General features: G+C 39.3%; 1 protein-coding gene across 12 annotated transcripts in view; it reads left to right on the plus strand.

Annotated features, from left to right (window-relative positions):
• foxp1b (forkhead box P1b) overlaps positions 1–23,057 on the plus strand; it is a 274,772-nt gene that overhangs the window by 197,538 nt on the left and 54,177 nt on the right. For 9 of the 12 annotated variants that reach the window (XM_055022938.1, XM_055022939.1, XM_055022940.1 and 6 more), the window contains 3 exons: positions 695–790; positions 9,536–9,686; positions 21,649–21,841. In XM_055022938.1, the coding sequence (XP_054878913.1) occupies positions 695–790; positions 9,536–9,686; positions 21,649–21,841 (440 nt within the window). The remainder of the gene's footprint in view (positions 1–694; positions 791–9,535; positions 9,687–21,648; positions 21,842–23,057) is intronic. The other 3 variants (XM_055022945.1, XM_055022946.1, XM_055022944.1) reach the window with 3 other exon arrangements.

Genomic DNA, 23,057 nt, shown 5'->3' on the forward strand with positions numbered 1-23,057 from the left:
TAGTTCTGGGTTTTTCATCACAGTTTAGCTTTATTTTGTTGTGACTTTTTTTTGTTTGACTGAGTTAAGTTTTTTTCAGAGTGTGTTTGCTAGCTTTTATTAAGTAAATATTGTTTAATTTCATTTTAGATTTCATTAGTTGTAGTTTTAGTCTTTTTCATACTTTTAATTTTTAGATACAGAATTCAAAAAGGTCAAAGTATTGAGTTATTATTATGTACACATTGATTGGGTAATAAATACGCAACAAAAAGTTCCACTTTCAAAAATATATTCAGTTATTGTTGAACAACCCACTGTCTGGTGTTTTGTCTCAACTTTCAGCTTCAGAAGGATTATGGTGTGCCGTAATTTGCTGCCGTAAACTACTTGTGTGGGGAAAAAAATAAATCAAACTCACATATGTTTGAAAAGCTTATATATTCACAAAAACATAGGGTGTCATATCCCTAATTTCAAAATGTTTTAGTTTTATAAATGCATGATATAGATCCAGGTAGTTATAATTTTCCCCCATTAATTGAAGTTTTTGTATATTTCAATCAACAAAAATGTTTCCTCAATGTCAGTTTTTCATTATTTTGTCTGTTTCAGTTAACTGGAATAACTTTGATTTATTTATTTGATTTTTTTTTTCCTGTCAAAACGAGCAAAACATTGACTCTTTTGGTCATCTCTCTCATTTCCTCTGCAGCAGCAACTTCAAGAGTTTTACAAAAAGCAGCAGGAACAGCTCCACCTCCAGCTCCTCCAGCAGCAGCAACATGCAAGCAGCAAGCAGAGCAAAGAGGTAAGACTGACATCACTCTGACTGCCTGCCATTTCCAAAACCACTGCCCAGATGGAGAGAGCATGGAAGGAATGTGTGTGTTCTCCCTGAACTCCGTGAGTCTTTCAGAGTGTGGTTCAGAGTGCAGACTGACAAGAAAGAAGAGAGGGAGGGGATCAAGTGCACTCATGCTTCTGATTAGGATGTCAGAATTGCTGGGTAAATGTTAATAACTGACTGATACTGTGCTAAGCATACGGTCTGGTTGTGAAATTGTCTCCCTGTGAAATAGGGACTATGTCACAGTTGTCAATGTTTTTTTAGGGAGTGGGGGTATTTATTCTGGTAGAGTCAAAAATGTATTGTACAAGTTCACCAATTTCAAATGACTCAATTCAAAAAAGGAAAGCTGGTATAGTATGTAGATTTGTTAATTACAGTGATACATTTTAGTGGCTTGTTCCAGTAAATTTTGTTGGAAAAGCCCAAAATTGAGTTGAGTTCAGTTTATTTACATATCACCAAATTTCAACAAATTTCTTCATGAGGCACTTTAGAAAAACCAGTCTAGTCATTTTACTCCTTAACTTGTGGAAGATTTTTCTGAGGTCGCTGGCTCCACTCCATAAGAATCTCATTCAAACACACAAAATCAATTTTATTTTTAGTCTTGTTTCTAGTGCAGATTTTAGTGCATTTAAAGAAAATCATATGTAACTTATTTATTGTCTTGCAGAAGTAACTTTTCAGCAGAAATACAGACATTTGTTTTAAGTCAATAATTCCTTAATTTGATTTTAAAAGTGGTAGTTCCACTGGCATTTTAGTTCTCATAACAAGACATTTTTCCCATGTTGCAAGTGAAATAATCTGCCAGTGGAATTACCACTTTTTAAATCAATATTAAGGAATTGACTTTCATATTTTACTGAAAATTTATTTGTAAGGTTGAGTTGTCTTATTTCAAGATATTTGCACAGGAAACTAGACCAAAATTACTACCCCTGAATACACACACCCGTTAAATATTTTATTAACCAAGATGCTAAAGCTGATGACAGACAATAAAAGAAGACTAACCCTTTTGTCCACAACACGTGTCCTCTGAAACACAAAAGATGACCCCTTCTGTGTACTGTGTGTAGGACAAAGTGAAAGGCTAAATGGAAAAGAAAAATAACAGGGTGCATGTAAATCGGAGAAGTTTTTCTTGGTAATTAACATGGAAATGCAGAGGGAGAAAAGGCAAAGAGTGCTCCCAGCTTCTTCTTTTTCTTGAGTTCTCTCATACGCCAATAACCCGTCCATGTTTCGACGGGGCTTGCGCAAAGCCAAATGGCTTAATATTTGTTAATGACGGGTGGATGGATGCGAACGTCACTTTGGACAAAGCAAATTATTAGTCCGTGGTCAGAAAAGCTTCAAAGGCAATCTAGAATTTTTTTTTACTTTCCTGTCCTTGTTAAATTTGGCATTTGGAGAGTAAAAATTAAGCTTAGCCTCTCGCGCTACTTGATGCACACGCTGTCGAAAAGCGTCTTTCCCTCCCCTCAAAGTTCTAGTTCCCTAATTAATGAACTGTGGGCTTCAGTTTGGACAAGTTGTGGTGTGATGCTCCCATAAATCAACATGACAGCGCCGCTCTCCGGCCTCAGATAAGGCCTGTCACCAAACTCACATCTGATGTAAACATTAGTGCAGCAAAAGGAGAGAACGAGGAGGGGGGACGCAATTGATCAATTGAATGGAGCATGAGAAGAAAAGAGGAAGAAAAGAAAGTCTACTTTTTAACCATATTATGTATGATCACATGAAATGAATTCTGTCTTAAGAGATTCTCTTTTCTTTCTCTTCCCCATGCGCCAGCTTGCTTGCTTCTTTTTTTTTTTTCCTACTTTTTCCAGCAGCCATCAAAAGACAGAACAGGGAATTATGCAGTGACTCCCCTGTGGCTACCAGACAATAGTCCCCTGTTGTTGCTTTGTGCCCTCTTTTATTTTGAAGACATCAAAATTTTATTTTTCAAAGATCTTTAACTTTATATTTGAAAGTCGACAATAAAGGGGCCTGCCACTGCCACTCTTTCTCATTTGTCAGAGACTGTATTTTTCTCTCCCTCGTGCCACTTCTTGTTAACCTCTTATTTGGTCTATTGGGTTTAGGGTGGGGTGGAGCAGTGGGGTAGAGAAGGGGTTAATGTGCCTTCATGCTGGGAGCGCACAGGAGCCGCTGTCAGCTGATGGGACTAAAAGAGAGAGGGAAAAATTGTGAAGGGGAGACGGTTAAATTCATCTTCGCTGCGCTCAATTTTCTTTTTCTTTCTGCCGAGACGGCCTCTATTTATTTAATGTTTCTGATGAAAGACATTGTTCCATGTGAACTCCCGCCCCCGAAAGCACTATTATCTCCATTCAAGGGGTTGTCAGGGAAGAGAGGTGATGAAAAACGAACAACTGCAGATACAGAAAAACTTTAGAAAAATAACCAACTAGGAAAGATCAGATGAGATCCCGGGTCACCTGTGGGAGATGTCGCTTGTGAATCCAGGGGAAATAAAACAACATTTCCTGTTAGCCTGAGCTCGGCGTGAGGCAGGTGAACACCATTGAGACCCTTTTGACAGAGCAAGCAGTGACTGTAAGGCTGAACCCATTTTATCTGACTGATTCAGTGGTTTCAGGCCGCCAGTCTGTGACCTGCCTACCATGCTGCACAGACATCTTTTTTTCTGTACGTGCTCAATTGTGAGAAGTAAACAGAGTGGTGTGTCCTGTGTTTGGTAAAAGGGTGCGGTGCACAGCCTGGAAGCCCGGCACTGCTTTTAGTGCCCTGTTCCTTCCCCTGCTCCACACCCGATTTGACAGCTGGTCTTGTGTTCTCCTAAACAGACCAAAGTAGCCTGTTGGGTCTAAGTTGGACTTATTTTGACTTTAACTGTGTGAACGGAGTGATGGTTCTTCAGTTCATTTCATAGTGAAAACCGGGATATCTGCTGGGTTGGAAGAAGTCTTGACTTCAATTATTTCTGTTTTAGCTCATAAAAGTCTGAAATTGATAGTATTTTTTGATTTACATTTAGTTGTGTCTTCAGTTTGGACCTTCATCAAGGTTTCTTTTTTAAACCTGGCAAGTTTCTGCATTTCTCAGCTTAATATGTAGGGAAGTAGGTAAGGAACAATGAGGCTTTAATTTTGAAATTTTCAGTCAGCTTTATTTTAAAAGGCCACACAAATCCTGTGTGTAATAGTGGTTGGGATATTGACCTTTTGCAACCACGTCTCTTAGTAATTCTAGGTGCTATTGATGGACATTGGAAGTTGGAGACTGTAGTATTGAACAGAGCGACTGAAATTGTTTTCCAAAGTTGTTTTTGCCAGTTTATTTATGGCTTCTACTTGTTTGAGCTCATTTATCTGTGAAGGAAACACACCTGGGTGAGGCTCATAGTCTGCGGTATTTACAAAAGTTGTAAATGGCTAGTTTAGAATCGGAGCCCTACCTCCTCCCTCCCAGTGAATCAAATTGTCGACTTTGCCTGAATTCACACTACGTGATATATATCACTGTCATAAAGTGCATTTCTCCTTACACAGGAGGAGCCTTAAAAGATGAAAGACGGGATGATAACCTGTTTTTTTCATATATGTTAGGTTACATGATGGTGTGGCACTGTTTCTAAGGTCACTAATGGCTAGATGCATACTTTTCCATTAGGGCTATGTACTTAAATCAATTCTATGATATTTATCAATTTTTCCCCCTAGGAAGGTGTCAATTTTTCATCCTCAAGTATCAATACATTAAACCATAGGGGTCCATTGGGTTATACACGTCTTATTAACATGTCTGATTTGTGACGGCATAGCAGCAAGACTCCGCCTCCTCTAGGTTTTTCTGTGACTCAAGGTCCAAAATGCAACCACAGTATGTCCAAAAGAAGAAAAACAAAATAAGTGCAATCATTTGCGTATTGAAAGTCTACAGAGGCTAATGATCTCAACACTTAGCTTCTGGATTATTGTTGATCTTTGAGTTTTATGTCAAATCCACATGAATTGAATGACTAAACTAATTTTCTCACTGCATCTTTGATTCATTTTGTGCAGCTGTCGACTCTAAGTTTCTGTCCCATCAGAGCGAGGTATTGTGTAGTTGGGGCTTTAATCAGTTTTCAGTTAATTAAATCCAACTGAAAACTGATTAAATCCAAATCTATGGAACACAAAATGTCACCAAAATCACTCTGTACCTCTAAAATCTTTCAGAAAATCATAAAAGTGTATTAAATTGTTTGCCAAATATGATGATATATATATTGTATAGTGAGTAGAATAATGTGTATTGTATCATATTGTGAGATTATTGTCTATACCCCTATTTTCCATAATGCTATAGTTGATATGTTTCATATACTTATAAATCTTTTTACCTTTTGAAAAGTGTTCCCTGCAACACTTACGCTGATGGCTGCCGGTCATTATTATTGACAGCTGGCGAGTCATTATGATTCACGGCTGCTATCCACCACCACCATATCTTTCCTCATTAAAAGCTATAAAATAAAATGACAAGTGTGGTTTGCATCGTTATTTGTGCAGCCATTCGTGTAGCACCCCATCACCATTTTTAAAGTGAAATCAGCTAAATACAAGCAATATTAGGTTACAGATGTCTGGTGTTAGACTGGCTTTAAAGGAGCATATTTGTTTTTTAATGTTCATCATGGCGGAGTGGCCGGAATTCTGGAGAGTGTGACATCTTGTACAGAAGGTCAGTACGAGTCATATGAAGCCCAAAACAGTAATTGACTGCTGTTTGAAAAATTAAGAACCTATATACCCTTATTTTGTAGGGTATGTGTTGGTGTCTCTTACTTTAGGGGCATCAAGTTTCATGGCAGTGTTGTATAAAGTAGTGAAATCTCGGAGTCCAGTAAAAGTATAGGTACTGCTCCAAAATATGACTTTGGTAAAAGTAAAAGTCACTGATTGAAACGTTACTTGAGTTAAAGTCTTAAAGTATCTGAAATGTCTTGTACTTAAGTATGGAAATGACTGTAAAAATGGATGAACTCAAGTAATGAAATGAAAAGTACAAGTAAAAAGTAAAACAAGTCAAATGCAGTTTGAATGACATTTTTTATATTTTGGTAAACTTGTTAAATACACGTAAAATAATGTACACAACCAAGTGCAGGCAAAATGAAACCTGCTAATAGATAAACCTGAAGGCATCATTTAGCTAAGAAAATTAGGTGCTTTACTTAAATCACAAGGTTAACTTAACCTGCTTTAAGTTAACTTAACCTGCTTTACAACTGAACCAGCTTCTTAGTAAACCTTCCAGGACAGAAAATACAAAGTTTCTATAAGCCTCAAGTTTTTCCTTTCAGTAAGGTCAGTGCTGAAAATGAGAAAAATAAATAGTACAGAAAATGCGGCCAACATGGAGAAAAGAACACGTTAGGATTCCTCTACTTCACACACTATAGGTGAACACAACTGGTCATTATGCAAAAGAAAAAAAGAAATGGGAGGGAAATGCAGCTTATTGACATCTGAAGAGGGAGAGCTTTTAGTTAACTTGGTGTTTAATGGGAGAAGCGAAACAGACCTCCATGAAGCTGACACCACCTACTCAAATAATCCAGCAAATAGTCTGATTGGTTCGTGCTCCATTTGTGCCGTTAAAATTTTTGTTTGTGCAGCTTTGGTTTCTGAGATATTAAAAAAGATTTTTTGAGGCCATCCAAAATATATACTTATTAAGATTACAATTACTGAAAATATTGATTATGACTAAAAATTCACTTGAGAACAGTGTGTCTCGTGTCTACCCTCTACCCTCCTGCAGATTTATTCTAGTTTTTCTGTTCTGTCTTAGTTTAAGAGGAGAGTTTAGCACAAACTTAGTGCATTCGAGCCTAAGGGCCCAAATTAATAGTCGGACATTTTTGCTAGAAAGCAGAATTTTAACTATTTTGTGTCAGTTGGTCACAAGGCAAGAAATCTATTTCCATTAGTTTCTCAGGAGAGTTTGGATGTAAAATTTGTTGACTCTCCCTGAGTGAAACTCCGACACCTTGAGGAAGGGGGAGACCAGAGACCGGCTGGCCCAAATTAGCGTTCATGAATCGGATCAACCTCGAGCTAGACGCCGCTCACACCGGATATTGGAACAGCCAAAATCCAAATTGAAAACAACTTTGCTGCGTTTGTTTTAATGGCACAAACCTGCACAAGCGGAGCACTAACGAACCAGCCCACTTTGGTTTGGTTTGGAGCAAAATGGGGGGATGGTGAACTCTGGATGACCTAAAAAATAATTTTAATATCTCGGAAACCAAAGCTACACAAACGAACATTTTAACTGCACAAACCTACACAAACGGAGCACTGACCAATCAGACTGTTTGCTGAACTTTGTGACGCAGGTGGGGAGGTGAAACCTGTGCATCCTATTGGTGGTGATGAACAAGCCCAGGCAAGCAGGCTTTGTTGCAGTCGGTCAGTAGGTGGGATCAAAACATTTGCGTTTCTCTCTCGCTTTTTTGTAACGAGTAACTAAAGCACACATTGAAAATGTATCAGAGTAAAAGTATGCAATTAAGTTCGGAAATGTAGTGAAGTAAAAGTGAAAGTTATCAACAATGTTCATACTCGAGGAAAGTATGAAGTACTCCAAAATATACTTAAGTAAAGTAGTGAAGTATTTTTACTTTGTTACTATACAAAACTGTTTCATGGGTTGTATTGAATTTACTTTGGTCTTCTGCCATCATACCTGCAGTTAGTTTTCTGCTAAGATAGTTTATAGTTCTAACCTCCAGCTCTGCCCTCCTCAGTAGTAAGGTGTTCCACAAAGATGGTGTCTTCATAGCTCCAATGGTGCGTTCACACCAAATGGGTTTTGTGCGTCAGGCACGTCTGGTTTACATTCAAAGACAATGCGGGGTATCGGATCCTCCAAATGGGTCAAATGATGCTGCGCTAGCTGTCATAACATGCCTCAGCAACACTCAACGCACTTCTACATAGACTTTGAATGTAAACCAGAGGTGCCTGACATTCAATTGGTCAATTGTGTCTTTCAGTTACGGGCATCAAACTGAGATGCACCCAAATCTCAGTTTGATGAGATTTAGGGGCACGTTTAAATCTGCCCCTAAAAATATCTCCTTAAAAAAACCCCAGACAGAATTCAGTTTCTTTTTTTTTTCCTTTTCAGTTAGACTGTGTCCGTTTTGATTTTGGCTTGTTTTTCACTAATTACGCCAAACATGGTTACTTAAAATGCCAACAAAAGTATTAGCACACTTCACAGGATTGAGCCACACATCCCAGAGAAGCTTATAGTGAATCTCAATGACCTGGGACTTTCAACATAATTGCCTTTGGATCAGGAGCTTTCTCATTGGCCTCAGGTGGGGAGAATAGGGAACCGAACTCTATCCACCCTCGTCTTCAATGTAAGCACCCCACAGGACTGTGTGCTTAGTCTGATTCTTTTTACTCTCTTCGACCACCACTGTGTAGACATCCACTCCTCTAGCAGGGCTCTAATGTTTGCAGATGATAACAAACAATGATGAGACCTTGTACAAAGAGACGATCCAGAACTTGTCCCAGTGGTGTTAACCAAAAAACCTGGTGCTCAACACCTGCAAGACCAAAGAGGTCACAGTGGAATATGACCTCTTGGGGTGCACTGTCCATGTTATTACAATTCAAGGGAAGGAGTTGGAGTACATGGACAACATCAAAAAACTGCCCAGTGGATCGTGGGGAGTCAGTTACCAAACCTGAACCTAATATATGAGGCAAACTGCAAAGGAAGGCCAGTTATATTGCCACTGATCCCACCCACTAAGGGCAAAGTACAAAGTGTTTGTACTGTTGCCGCCTGGTACAAATATGTACAGAGCACAACCTTTTGGCTAAGGAACAGCTTTTTCCCAAGAGCTGTGGAATTCATCTGTCCACTTTTCTTCCTCTCTGCAACCCAAGGACTGATTAAAATTGTATTTATTTGTCTGCTTATCAATGAGGGTACTGCTCCAATTTGATTGTGTTCTAGAAACATAATGACAAATAAAAAAAATCTTATTCAAGGATTCCATTATTGTCCTACCATTTCACAATTTTTGCTTGTGTACAAAATTCAAACTCAGTTCCCAGATCAAGAAGTCTAATAAATAGATTTTGAGTAAGACTTATAGCAAGTCTTATGTAACCCAGTGGGATGTAGAAATCAACTCTCTCTCCCGTTAACATGTGATTGAACGCAGCTTGCTGTACTGGTTGGCTGGCTGGGGGAAGTGCTTATCCCCGAGCTCAGCACCATGCCTGGGAGACTTGTGAGTTTCTAGGGTGGTTATTAAGCACTTTGATTTAGTCGCACATTGTTTGCTGAATTATGAATGGCTGTAATTAAATTCTTGTGGCTCTAATTATGAATGATTAACTGTGTTGTTTCATTGTTTGTCATTTGCCTCCCGAGTGACTGGCATTAATTAAAAGCGAGAAAAGCAGAGACCTACCTGTCTTAAGTGGGCCCATAAAAGAAACTCCTTCTTAAGATGAAATTGATAAAGATTGTGCTCCGTTGTATGGGAACACCTAAACTGCTTTCTTATAAATCAGTGGTAGGACTCCAAAGTGTCACGGACTGAAGAAAGACCAAATTGGAAAAGAGGACGCATGGATTGTGTGGAATACAGTGCATGTTTGTTGGCTTATGGTAGTTTTTTTTCATTTGTGCCTCCAGCAGCAAGTGTCACCACAACAGTTGGCCTTCCAGCAGCAGCTCCTACAGGTCCAGCAGGTCCAGCAGCAACATCTGCTCAACCTTCAGAGACAAGGGCTGCTCACCATCCAGCCAGGACAGACCAACCTGCCGCTTCACTCGCTCACTCAGGGTTAGTATCACTTTTTACATCTGCCTCTCCACCAGTGTACAGTAGCTCAACTGAAGTACCATCATGTTGAACTGTGACATCATGCTTGCAAAATCCCGCTAAAAGATCAAAATAATAAAAAATAAAACTGCTTTCCGACAACCAGGCCCGGACGCATGGACGGGCATTGGGGGGCATTGCCTGGCCCCGGACTGGAAGCTGTTTGTTGTTTTTACCTTAGAATGGCCAACTCTCTGTTATTCCTATATCAATTTGATACAAATAGAGGCTTCCGCACTTAAAAATGTTTAACTGTTAACACGTCGTAAGCTGTTTTTCCGAGCTGCCTTTACACGCAACATGAACGCTGAGATGCTTGCGGTGGGTTACACTTGTGCAGCAATGACGGAGAAGACTGGGCTGGGTTGGATTGTGGCTGGTTGATGGTCACCCCTCTCTGTATGCGCATGTTTGTGGAGAACATGGTACTAAAAGACTTTCAGATGACCTGACACCACAGAAAGGGAAGATCCAGTTCTGACAGATCGTCGGTATTGCAGGTCTTTAAATTAGCTAGTCAACCATTGATGTGTTCAGACAATGACTTATTAATAATTGCAAAATAAACATAAGCCTGAAAACATAAAAGTGTAATGTACTGAATGTTCTGTTCTTTTTGTGGAAAATGTTGATGTGTTGGATTCTAATGAGCTTGTGGATCTGTTGTCAGTCAGTTGCTTGGGCAACGGTCTGTGTGTAGCATAGCCGACACAGAGATCAATAAAAAAAGATAGTATAAGTGGTTTTGAGTTATTTTTCTCTTTACATGGTGCACTGCAATGAATTCGAATAATACCTCCATCTCCAGGTTTCACGTGGTTAACAGTTAATGGATGACAAGTAAAAGAATCATATTTTTGAGATCTGGAGTTGTGCGCATGTGTAAAATTTCTGAATGTAAATGATAATGTGATTCGTGTCTAGATTGTTTGAGCTAAATACAATAGAGAACAAAACTGTGAGGTGCTCAGTCTGGCTGTTTTCATTTAAGAGAGGGATACGCTGAAGAGAAAGTCCCGAGCAGTAAAAGCGCTGCTGAGACCTATTGTAATCGTACTGTCTCTTCTTTTTATTATGATTCTTCCGTCAAATGAATTGGCTTCTTGGGGGCCTTAACATATTCAAAAACTCATCTAACTTGACGGGCGCTTTAAGTCTGCGTGAGAATGACACACTTTAAGGTTGTTGCACAGAATCACACAAGAAACGTCTCAACAGCACCGCCTGGCAACTCTCCAAACACCCTCCACATTGATTACTGGTTTGAAGAGGCATGAATCTTGGTACTCTGTTGCACTCCCCAAGATGCAAAGAGAACTCTACTAATGTCATGGTGCACATCAAACAGGGAGTCAGCCATTTTGGAAAGAAGTTCCGATTTTTTACGGCCTTTGCATTTGATCAAACTCATCCCAGGCATTTCAATCGATCCGGTTAATCAATCTGGTTAATTTGTTCATGAGGTATGGCCGAAAAAAAGTAATACAAAAAACTAACTTTTCATGCATGCTGAAGGGGCATGGCCAGGCCTCAAAGTTTGCCTACTCTGCATGAAACTGTAATATCTCCTACGCATAGAGGCACTCACAGAGGCACCAAACTTTCAGTGATTGAGCCATACAGTACCCAATGGTCAAATGATGACATCACTTAAGCCACATCCCCTGAGAGAAGGAATGTCACTTTCTGACCCCTTTCATCTAATCAAAATGAAACTGTGTCCAAAGACAGAAGACATGTTGGTGTAACGTGGTTTCCAACACTGACTGGTTTCAGTGGAGCACATGTATGTGGTGGCATGGCGAAGTGACCTGAGTTGCCATTGCCATATGTTTGACTATGAATTCCAGGTATTTGCCCTGAGCTGCACCAAATTCACTGGGATCGATCCATATCCACCCCTAACAGGAATCCACAACAATCTTTTGAGGGCGTGGCCTAATTTCTCTGCAACACTCCCTAGAATATTTTAAATGATCAGCCCCAAGCCATGCTTTGACCCAGATTTCTGAAACTTGGTATGCATGTGTATCTTGTCAGGACGTACAAGAATGTCTCTTGGAGCCCACTGGAAATAGGCCCTTTTGGGTCAAACCCCCCTTCTTCTCTTTTTTATAGACCTTGTATCTGATCGAACCCGTCCTACAGCTTTTGAGATACAGATTTTAGAATCACTCAGCACAGTCTTGAGGCATTGAAGGTCAAAAGTTATCAAATAATTTTTTGTACATCAAAGCATGTGGCTTTGTGACAAAATCTCACTATTCACCATAAATTATCAAGGTGCAATAACTTTATCATACAAAGTCACAGCTGAATGGCACTTTCTATTTCTCACTACAAACCAGCCCTTGCCACATTTACATGGTCAATTGACGACATCACCTTAGCCCCACCCACTTCCAATGGGTAGTCACCTGCTGGATGCCATACTTTCCATCTAGTTTTAAACCTGTGCCAAGTGACATAAAATGACACGACGATGAACTCTGTCAACACTAGCTGCTGGCTAAACCATGTAGGTGTGGCCAAATGGCAAATTTCAATCCATTGCTGTATGCATACGGTTGTCTCCAAATCATACATTCGTCATCCGAGTTGCACCAAACTTTTGTGAACCTCTAAAGAGCCCAATAGCATTAAATTGTCATTTGACTCCACTGCGCTAGACTATTCTATCAACTACATCTCTTCACTACATCAGCCTATCTGCACCAGATTTTAGGTACGTCATCATGGAGCACTGCTGAACACATCAATTTATATCGCCAAGAGGATGAGTGCGGGAACTGCACGAGACTGTCGACGATGACAATCTAGTGGCATTGCTGGAACCCCCGCGGCTGCTACGGGGCGAGAGCATCGCTGAGCTGCAAGGGCTGTTCGAGGCTGCTTGCAGCTTTAATTATTTATTTATTTTTATTTGGAGAAGCAAGTGATGCAGACGATCTCTTCTGTTACTTGTGATGTGCAGAATCACAGCAGGAATACGTTTGGTGAAAATTTTGTATGCAGTTACACAAACATGTATTAAGGTCCACTGGTCAGATGTGAACAAAACTCCAGGATAAAATGCAGTGGGTTACAAAAAAAAACCTAACACTGCATGTCACCTGGAGGACATCATAACCACGGGACAAATGGCAAAGGCTTTATTATGCTGTGGGGATCCTATTTCTTTAGTTAGATGGGTAGTCCTCGAAACTTGAAGAGATTTATTTTCCAGTGCGACATCAGTGCTGTAGAGCTACAATGGATGGAATAGATCAGCATGTTTTCATGGGACATCATGGCCTAGTCAAAGTCCAGACTTAACTCCAACTGAGAATTTATGGAATGACTTTAAAATTGTTCATAGAAGCTCTCGATCAGCCTGACTGATCTTGATTTGTCTTTAGATGTCCAAAATTTAGAAATAAAATCTCAGTAAAACATATCTGACTGTTTACAGTAAAACACATCAGAGCTTGTGGCAGTCATGTGACAAATATGGGGAAAAAAACCTTCATTGTAGTGTGACAACATTTACAAGGCTCCACATGTGAACTTATGTAACGTGTGTGATCTGCCACTGATTATTTCCTTTTTCACAATTCCTGTCAAAATTTTTATAAGTCCAGAAAGCAGTGGATTAGTTCTAAAAGAAACCACACTCTATTCATGACTTCACTGACAGGAGCACACTTTCAGAAAATCTCCAGTAAATAATTAACCATTTTACTATATTGTGAGTTGTTATAAATAATTCAGTAGACCTTACACAACTTCTCCTATTGTATTAAATCTCTTTAGCTTTTTAAACCCGCTGTTGATTGATGAAGGGATGATCCACACTACCTGTGATCGGCTTCCTTTATCAAAGACGTTTATTGTTCCTAAACTGCCTGTGAACTCGTCATCATGAAACTGTTTCTCGATCAGCAGTCGGTCCTGTTTGGCCATAAAGTGTATTTCTTTGTTTATGTTTTGCGAAGGAGTGGCTCCCTCGTGACAAATACGCCGTCATAAGGGTTTGAGAGCATTGACTATTCATTCCCCAGCTAAGACAAACAGTTTTGAAATAACAAGATAAAACAGAAGGTTATGGGGGAGGAGAGTGTACTTAGGTAATAGGCAAACACAAACAGGGTTTGTACAGTGGTGTTATTGTTTGGACTGGCCATGGAATCAGTTATCGGCCTGTAGACGATTGCCAAAGGCGCAGGGGTGGGGCTCTTGCTGTTGTTCCAATTGCACTTTGTTGAATCGCAGCATGTGTGTGTGTTAAACGCCTGGCGAACACTCACACACCCCAAGAGTAAAGCACATATGAGTGATAAGGTCAGGTACTTTTGATGGATTTCACAACAGGCTCAGAACATCCTGTTTATTCAGTCTTATCTCCAAATACCTCTGAGACATCAGATGCTTGTCCTGTCCTGTTTCTTCATTTCACATAATTGTTTTTTTGATACAACTATTTGATTTATCAGAATTGCATTCTTAGAGTTGTCAAATAGCTAAGTATGAATTCTGGAGGTCTAAATTAAAGATGCTTCTTCCTATTCATTTTTTTAATTCACCTTTTTATTGATAAAGGACATTACATTGCAATAATATAATTATTTTGCTTTTGTTCTTATTTTTCGCTCTTTTTTTCAAGAAAAAAGAAACAAACAAAACAAAAACCGGACCTTGGATGGTTGGCAGAATAGCTAGTATATTCAATCATTGAAATGACATTTCAAATCAAGGCATCAATCTGAATGACGGTAAGGTTTACAAAAACTCCTCAGACCTATCAGGCTTGACGTAATCTATCCATTTTGACCGTATCTTGTAGAAAGTGTCCCTCTGTACTTTGACATAACAGGACAGCTTCTCCAGTACATATATCTCTTTCATTATGTTAACTCAGTATTCAATTGTTGGACCTTCATGTTTGAGCCATTTTTGAAAGGGCATTTTTACTCCCAGACAATAAAATGTACTGAAGTTTTTGATCAATATGGTTCAGTTTGCTCACCAGTAACTAATATAAAAATATGCAATCAAAGGTTAAAAGAAAGTCAGATGTAAAAACATTCTGTAGCTTCTTCCTATACTTAATACAGCAGACAAGTTTAGAATACATTTTCAAGGGGTTCATCGTCCTAAAAATTAAAGCAAATTTCAAGAATATATTTTGGGAGTTTTATGTGATTGACAATGAGATGGCAATGCATAAGCGGAGGGGCAATTATGCATTGTTTTTAATAATATATCAATAAAATCTGAAAATTTGGGATTTGTAGGTATTTTGGGGGTCTATCTTTTCCAGCTGTGCACAGAAATATTTGCCCTTTGTCCAAAATAGATCAAACTCAGTCATCGTGGCTGACAAGCATCTAGGATAATCATTTCATGGTGGTAACTGGATTCAGATCTGAACGTTGACTGGATACTTCAAAGACTAAATGATTTGATCTAAATCAGTTTATGGGGTGTCGGCACATTTTCAAAAATTCTTACTGTTATGTTTAAGACGTTGTATGTCTGAAAACTCTTTTTTTTAAAGTTGGCTTTATATGCATTAATATCAGGTCTTACATTTAGCAGTGGAGGGACTAGTTTATATGCGTATTCTTGTGTGTGCAGACTGTCATTCTATGATTAAGGCAGTTAAGGCTACAGTAATCCAAATTCAAAAAGCCTTTATTGATCCCAAAGGGAAATTAAATGTTTTTGGAACTCTTTAATTCAGATTCTTCAAAAACTAATTGTAGACAGTGATGGGTGTTGGCAGGGAAGATCGCTTGTAGCGGTCTGTTATATTGAATTTGAAGAAGCCTCAGATTTTTACTTACATCCCTCATCCAATTACCTCTATCCAGTTGCGTTGTCACTGTCAGAGTAGCATCCCCACAGCATGATGCTGTGACCTCCATATTTCACCATAGGGATGGTCAGGGTTAGTTTTCCATCATATAGAGCAAAAAAAAAAAGTGGTTTTGATACTAACTGATCAAACCACCTTTTTCCTGGTTACCATGGCTGCTTTTCAGTTTAATTTTCTCCTTGTTCGGCAGATCCCAGGACTAAATCAGTGAGGCTTGCAGTTTTACTGTCAAAACAGTAATCCATTTTTGCAAGACACTGCAAGTAAAATTTTCTCTTTGTTAAAAAAACTGAATGACGCTTCTTTTGACAATGTACCGGCTTGTCCCAGGTTGTTCCATTATGTCCAGCAGGCTTGTTTTTGCTGATATTTAACTGCAAATCTGACAGCTGTTACAACACTCAGGTTAGTGCTCCCAGCCCCCAGTTTGTCCTTTTATTCTAAACATTTTCTGCTTGACTGTTTGAAGTTATTGATGACCTTTCTGTTTTCCACATCACTAAACCCTTTCACACTTCAGTGGGTCGGGCCCACAGTGCGAAGATCTAATCTACGGTTTGCAGATAGCTGTTGGCACTGTCTCGGAAGTGATGGGTTGATCTGCTCCGTTTGTGTCCCAGTGATTATGGATTCTAATTTGGGGGCAGTAAATTGCCATGACTTTTTAGCCGATTATTTTTATTTCTCTCATTTGAGAAATGTGGTTATCAGTGTAATTATTTGAAAAGGCCACTATTAATGCATGTAATCAGTCACTGGGATTTTCTTTTTTTTTTAAAGTTGAGAAAATAGAAGCATCAAAAGGTTTCCAGACAAAAATTCACTGTAGTACACTAATGAAGAAATTAGGTGTGCTTTTTAGTGCATGTGATGTTATTTACAGAACCCGTTTGATTCCTTGGGTCTTCTTTCTTTTTTGGCTGAGACAAATTACAGCAACTGTTCCGCCAAAGCATTGGTCCAAAAGAGAGCGCTGGAATAACTTTTCAAAAACACAGATAGCACAAATTAAGTATAAATGTATAAATGCAGCTTTTAGTGAAAAACAATTGCTCACTTTATCCGGTGTATAATTTGTCACTCTTGTTGTAAATTTCTTTGACATTAATGCTCAAAGTGTTGGAGGCAGCCAGACGGTATCTGTTATAAATTACTGCAGTGTGCTTAGTTAGGATGTAACTCTCATAAATATGAATTTGATCTGAGCAGTACCCCTTCACACACCCAGCCCCCCTCTCCACAGACACTCTTTTCCCTCACCTCACAAAAGCTCATCTTGTTAGCCTGATAAGTGAGTTTTTGTGGCTCAGGTGGTTTGAAAAGTATTTTAGTCTTTTTTGGCACATATAAATATTTGAGTTCATTTAACAAATTTTAATGTCATGCATGAAGAGATAGATAGTTGTTTTAAATTGAGACAATTTGGAGGGTTTTTGAGAAGAAAACAAATCCAGACTTTGACAAGGCCACTCTAAAACATGATTTTTAAAATCCCCTTGGCTCCCAATAGCTGGACATTTTTCTTCAGAATTCTATGATATAGAGCAGAATTCATGATTCCATGACCTTCTGCGGGCAGCAAAGTGGGCCCAGACCAAAATATTACCTTCACCATGTTATTTTTTTGATATACTGTTGTATCTTTACCCAAGATGTGATGCAATGCACACGTTCGAAAAGGTATTTTTCCAATTTTTTTTAGTTTTTTTGTTTTGTTTTACTCTGTCCTGTATAATCATAAAATAGGATAAAATAGAAAGATTCTTTATTGTCCCACAGTGGGGTAAATTAACAACAAATTTTAGAAAATTATTTAAAAACATATAAGACAAACAAGAACCAAAATTAAAACTGAAAGCAACATCATACAGCCTTCGTCCACTTGACAGCGCATTTGGCAAATATTCCAAATATCCATCCATCCAGTTCAGTAAGAGTCCAGTAGCATATCTTAAAATTTTGGCTGAAGCCCAATCTTTCAGTAAGAAGTTACTGTCACTTCCTGTTTTGTACTGCGGTCTGGATGAGTTGTACCTGGGAACATTCAACACTGTTTAATCTTTTCACCAGTTGTATATAATGGCTCTCACTGTAATTCACAGAAATCCTAAAGCCTTTGAGATGGCTTTCAAACTTTTCTTTGAGACTGAAAGAAGTTACTTTATTTCAATTCTGTTATCTTTCTTTAATCAGGGCATTCCTTAAGTGTGCCAACAAAGAAAAACATACCAAATCCGAAAGGGTAAATATTTTTTTCTGAAAACTTTTTTCTACAGCTCTGTCCATGTGTCACGTGTTTCAACAAAGTGTTTTAAACACACCTTCAGAGGTTACACCACTAGAGAGAGAGTTCCTCTACCTGTACAACGTCATTCAAATTGCTCGAGGACAGTGACAAAACAAATTTGCTGGTAGGACGAAAGCAAAGAATGTGGCAAGCCATGAAGTGCACGTAGAGTAGCGGCACGTCGGGGACCGTGTCGGGTAATGCGGCTGACCTGTCAGTGATTGATACGTCCAACACTGGGCTACTGGTAATACTTCCTGCCGCATTAAGACAGGACATATTTCAGAGCAAAGGGGGGGTGCGTATCAGCAGGCCGGTGATTACGGTAACATAAACAGGGGTGCAGTAAAGGTCCCAGTCGGCTGGAACAATAAACTAATTGCGGTGTCACTGTCCTCCCCGCCATGGTACCGATGCTCCACATGTGAGAAGTAACAGTGCGGTTCACAGAGCCCAATGCACTGGGGGGCCATTTTTTATTTTGGGGGATGATGGCCTGCAACTGATGTCATTATGAACCCTAAATCAACTTTCTGCTTGCTTGAACATGGTCACCTGGGTACCCAAGGACAAGGACAGGAAAAGGTTGAAGAGCTCGGCCTGTCTCTGTGCCAGAGCTACCTGCAGAGGTAAAATTGAGTTGCGGGGGCAGTGATCAATCAAGTGTTCCAACAACATACATTTTTTAAAGTGCTTGTCCGTATTTCCCAGTCGTAATAGGCCGGAAGAGTTGTGTTGAAAAATGGAAAGAAGAAAGATAAACCAATCTGCACAAAACTGGGCAGCGAAGAAAAAGATTCCTCACTCCAATGTCATTATGTTGTCCTGCAGTAATCAGATGTAAGAAAACGCAAAATGTAATACCCGGGGAGATATTTGTGTAATGATCTTTTATTGTCATTTATGAGGGATCATGAGGTATAGCTGTTGTTGGGATTTCAGGAGGTTAGGGGGTTAGATCGGTGCGAACAAAGAGTAATAAAGCCGGTGGCACGTTGGTCTCAGTCCGTTGGCTCTCTCATCACACTGGTCGATCTGCCGTGGTTCCATCTGACAAAACAGCGGAGTCAGAGGGGGTCACCTGGCCTGCTGGGTAATTGAGCTGATGTTGGGCTGCCCCGTCAAGCAAACCAGCTAAAAATACATCACCCACTGTCACCGAGAACTGAGTAGGTATGGAGAGGAAATGATTGCCCCCGCTGTCAGAGCATTGGACACTCACATCAGTGTTGACCTTCCCCTTCGAAGCCCTTTGAAGGAAAAAACAACTTTTCCTCCCAAATGTCTTTACATCACCAAAAACAATGAGGTATCTATAAATATTGAAGCTGGAAATCAAGCGGCCTATTAGTATGCCGTAACACAGGCAGCAATGTTAAGCATGTTTAGCCTGTCATAGACGTGCGCTTCGATTAAGGCACATCAAGGCATTGAGGGGAATAAGGGCGAATACAGGCAGACAGAATAGAGCGAGAGCGGCGAGATACGGGGATGAGGAAAGACGCTGCTTGGAACGTGGAAAGGTTATTGATTTGTCCTGCAATCAGTTCCTCCTCTTTGATATGCAAACGATCTAGTGTGAATTTACAGCAATCCTATCAGAATCATTTTACAGTCCTTAGGCCCTCATGTCTCTTCCGAGTCCTGCGCCTCATTAGGCCAATGTTCTCTATTAACCAGTGTAATTAAAATCTTTAGTAGCTTATCATATTAAAAATGTTTTTCTGCTGATCGCATTGAGATCTTCACCTCAGTTATTTTTCACAACAGGAATAAATTAAGACTAAGCATTTTGCAGACAATGTATTAACAATCTGGCGCTTGAAAGGAGCACTTCGGCTATCTGTAGGGATGTTGATGAGAAGTGGGGGCGTGGGTAAAAGGGGGATCATGTGCAAATCATCTTTCATTTGGCAGTGCTCATTTTGAGAATGACTTTAATTAATTGTAATTCTTGATGAATGGTCTCTCCCATTTACTTTGCAGTCCAACCAACCACATATCCGCAAGCTTCCGTCACCACACCGAAAACATATGTGTCTTGTTTTACAGATTAAAAAAAAACAATCCAGACACAGAGCCTTGCAGAAGTATTCAAAACCTAAGAAGCCTGTCCATATTTTTTCCTGTTTCAACCTCAGATGTGTGTGCCTTTTTTGGGGGGGAGATTTGAAGTGATTAGACATTGAGTTGGGTATAATTGTGCAAAGGTGAAGGATCCACTGTGTCGGTTTGCATTTCCACCCAGCCCCTCTGATTTAGTACCTAATAGAACCACGTGTTGTTTAACTAACAGCTGCAAGTCTGCATATGTGTGCATAAGCTTCAAATATCTAGAAACATAAATTACACGCCAGTCTTTAATTCAGAATTACTTAATTGCGTCAGAGTGAATGGAGAGTGTCAGATCAATTTTCAGTACAGATCTGAACTTTAACTATACAAGTCTCACTTGTAATATTTTTTTTATACAAACTATTTAAATTGTGTCTTTGTTGAAGGGTATAGTCCTAAACTCCAGTTCCTTGCATTTTTAGTCTCAGCTCTTTTTTCCGGCATTGCATTCAGCCCTATTAATTCTGACCAGTTCCTTTTTGTCACCTGAAGAAAAGAATCCCAGTAGCATAAATGCTCCCACCACTTTGTTTCTTAGTGGTTAGCATGAGGTCAGGGAGGTTTACATAGCAGGTTCTCCACTAAGGATGCACTGATATGAAAATTCAGGCCAATATCAGTGTCAGGATAGAAATATAAATCATTTGATATCATGCAGATGCCAATATATGGTCCTCATGACTTTGTTTATTCACTACTGAGGTTGCAATAGTCTTTATTCAATGGTATGATAGTAAAAAGTACAGAAACTTTACCCCAAAATGTGTGGTGTAACTTGACAAACTGCAGAAAACCTCAACCTGTATGAATACTTTTGCACTGGATCCTCCTAGTCACCTCTGAATTTTTTTTGATCTTACCTCATTCTTTGTATCAATTTATCCTCCTTTCTGTAATTTTTTAACTCGGAGAATCAGACAGTCCAAAGACGGATGCATCTGCAAACTGGGTCTGCCGTCTTCATGACACTGAAAGTAATTTGAATAAATTATCTCATCTCAATTCTTGGTCTTAGCCTGAGTGTCCGCCATCACTTGCAGGTATTGAAAACATACATCCTGTCGACACCTTTCCAGCAAACAGAAAAAATCCTCCCTGTCTTCAGGTGATTTTTACTTCTTTTTTTTTTTTTTCAAAGCAGTACAAGTGCCACAGCGTGCTTGACTCGTTAAATGAGGTTTAAGTCATCTGTGTCAATTGGAGGCGGTGCAAAGCCTTAAGTATTTTGCACATTAATGTGCTTGAGAGAATATTACCCCCGGGTCTTGTTTTTCAAGGAGACAGAGGCTGGGATGTTTTCCAGTGTTGCTATTCTGAAAGTCTTTTGTTTTTTCTTCTTCACATCTCTGTTGTTGGGAGACAGTGACGATGATTATTCAGATTTCATGCCTTGTCTGGATGTTAATTTACTCTAAGCATGAAATTTGCGTGAATGCCAGGGATTTGTGTATACAAACACGCTTTGAATCACATTGAAAAAGAAAATGGAAAGAGAGATGAAGGCAGCAGATGGAAGGGATGTTGAGATTCTTGTTGTACCCTGTAGTGGAGTATTTCCTAATTAATACTGCAGCTTTGTTTACAGACGCTTTGATTTAATTAGGCAATGAAGAAGAGTTGGATTAACTGCTAATTGATTTAATTATCCAATTTGTTTGTCTCAGGCATGATTCCAGCAGAGCTCCAGCAACTGTGGAAAGAGGTGACGAATGCCCATGTAAAGGAGGAACGCAACAACGGCAGCAGCAACAATGGCCACCGGGGCCTCGACCTGTCTTCTTCGGCGCCACCAAAGAACCCGGTCCTCAACCAACATGCTGCCACCAACGGCCAGTACATGAGTCACAAAAGAGATGGGTAAGTCTCATTTGCGACTACAATGTTAGGTGGTGGAGTTTTTTTAAATACAAAAACATATTCTTTTATTGATTCTTTCTAAGGATGCATTCACACCCACCTTTTTTAGTCTGCTTTAATTCAACTCTAGTTTGTTTGGCGAGAAAGTCCAGTTTGTTTGGGGAGAACACCATCTCGGACCAAAAAAGTGAACTGTGGTCTGCCTAAAATCCTAGATCTCTGTTCAGTTTGAAGTGAACTCTGGTGCAGTTCGACTGCATCTGTGAATGCCAAGCAGATCAGAATCTGCCCCAAAATCAGGAAGTGGCAAAGCGCGGGGCATTCTGGATAAATAAAACCAAATACAACAAAAAAAAAAAACGCAGTAGTCCAGGGCTAATGAAAGAAATGTCTTGTGTTATTTTACAAAAACAATAGAGAGATTTCCCACTGCTAAAATCAAACACCACTATCATTGCCCAATCTGTACTTGAAGCACAGTGTGTACTGTTGACTCATTTGTGCATGCACTGAAGAAATGATTCTGCATTATTCTTAAAATGTAAAGTTCATATTAACTAAAATACTACATGTTATAAAAGGATTTGTATTCTTGGAAAATGTTATAATTCTCTTAATGGATAATAATTGTCATAATTTTGTTCAAGGATTATAATTCATTCAAAAATTTGATGGACTGTTAGATATGTATGTTAACATGTTCTCTGCTCAGCTCCTCATGGACAAAAATTTTTATTTTTATAATGATTACATCTCCTATGAGATTAACTAATAGTGTACAGTGGGTACAGAAAGTATTCAGACCCCGTTAAACTGTGCCAAATCCCTGTAAGTATTTCCTTTAGCACGTGTACAAATGAGCCAACATTATGCTGTTGGCTCATTTGTACATGAGCCAGCAACTCATGTACAAATGAAGTGACAGCCACTTCATTTTTTTTTTTTACATTTTGCAAAGAAGGAAGTTGTTCTCAGCATCTGTTTTTTGTTTGTTTGTTTTGTTTTCTTCTGTGGTTCTTGGAGCAATGCCACCGCAGGCGAGGAGAGTAACAAGTTTCTCAAAGGATTTGGTTTGTTTGACACAGTGCAATACACAGTACACAACCGCACCAGATAAAAATTTAACTCATTATGACAGGCATTTGATTCTGAGTAGAGTGCATATGTGAGAAAGAGAGAAAATGTGTCTTTAAGGAAGGAATTAATTTGGCATTTA

The sequence above is a fragment of the Poeciliopsis prolifica genome, unplaced genomic scaffold (genome assembly GCF_027474105.1).
Source record: "Poeciliopsis prolifica strain line A6 unplaced genomic scaffold, Auburn_PproV2 SCAFFOLD093, whole genome shotgun sequence".
Lineage (NCBI taxonomy): Eukaryota > Metazoa > Chordata > Actinopteri > Cyprinodontiformes > Poeciliidae > Poeciliopsis > Poeciliopsis prolifica.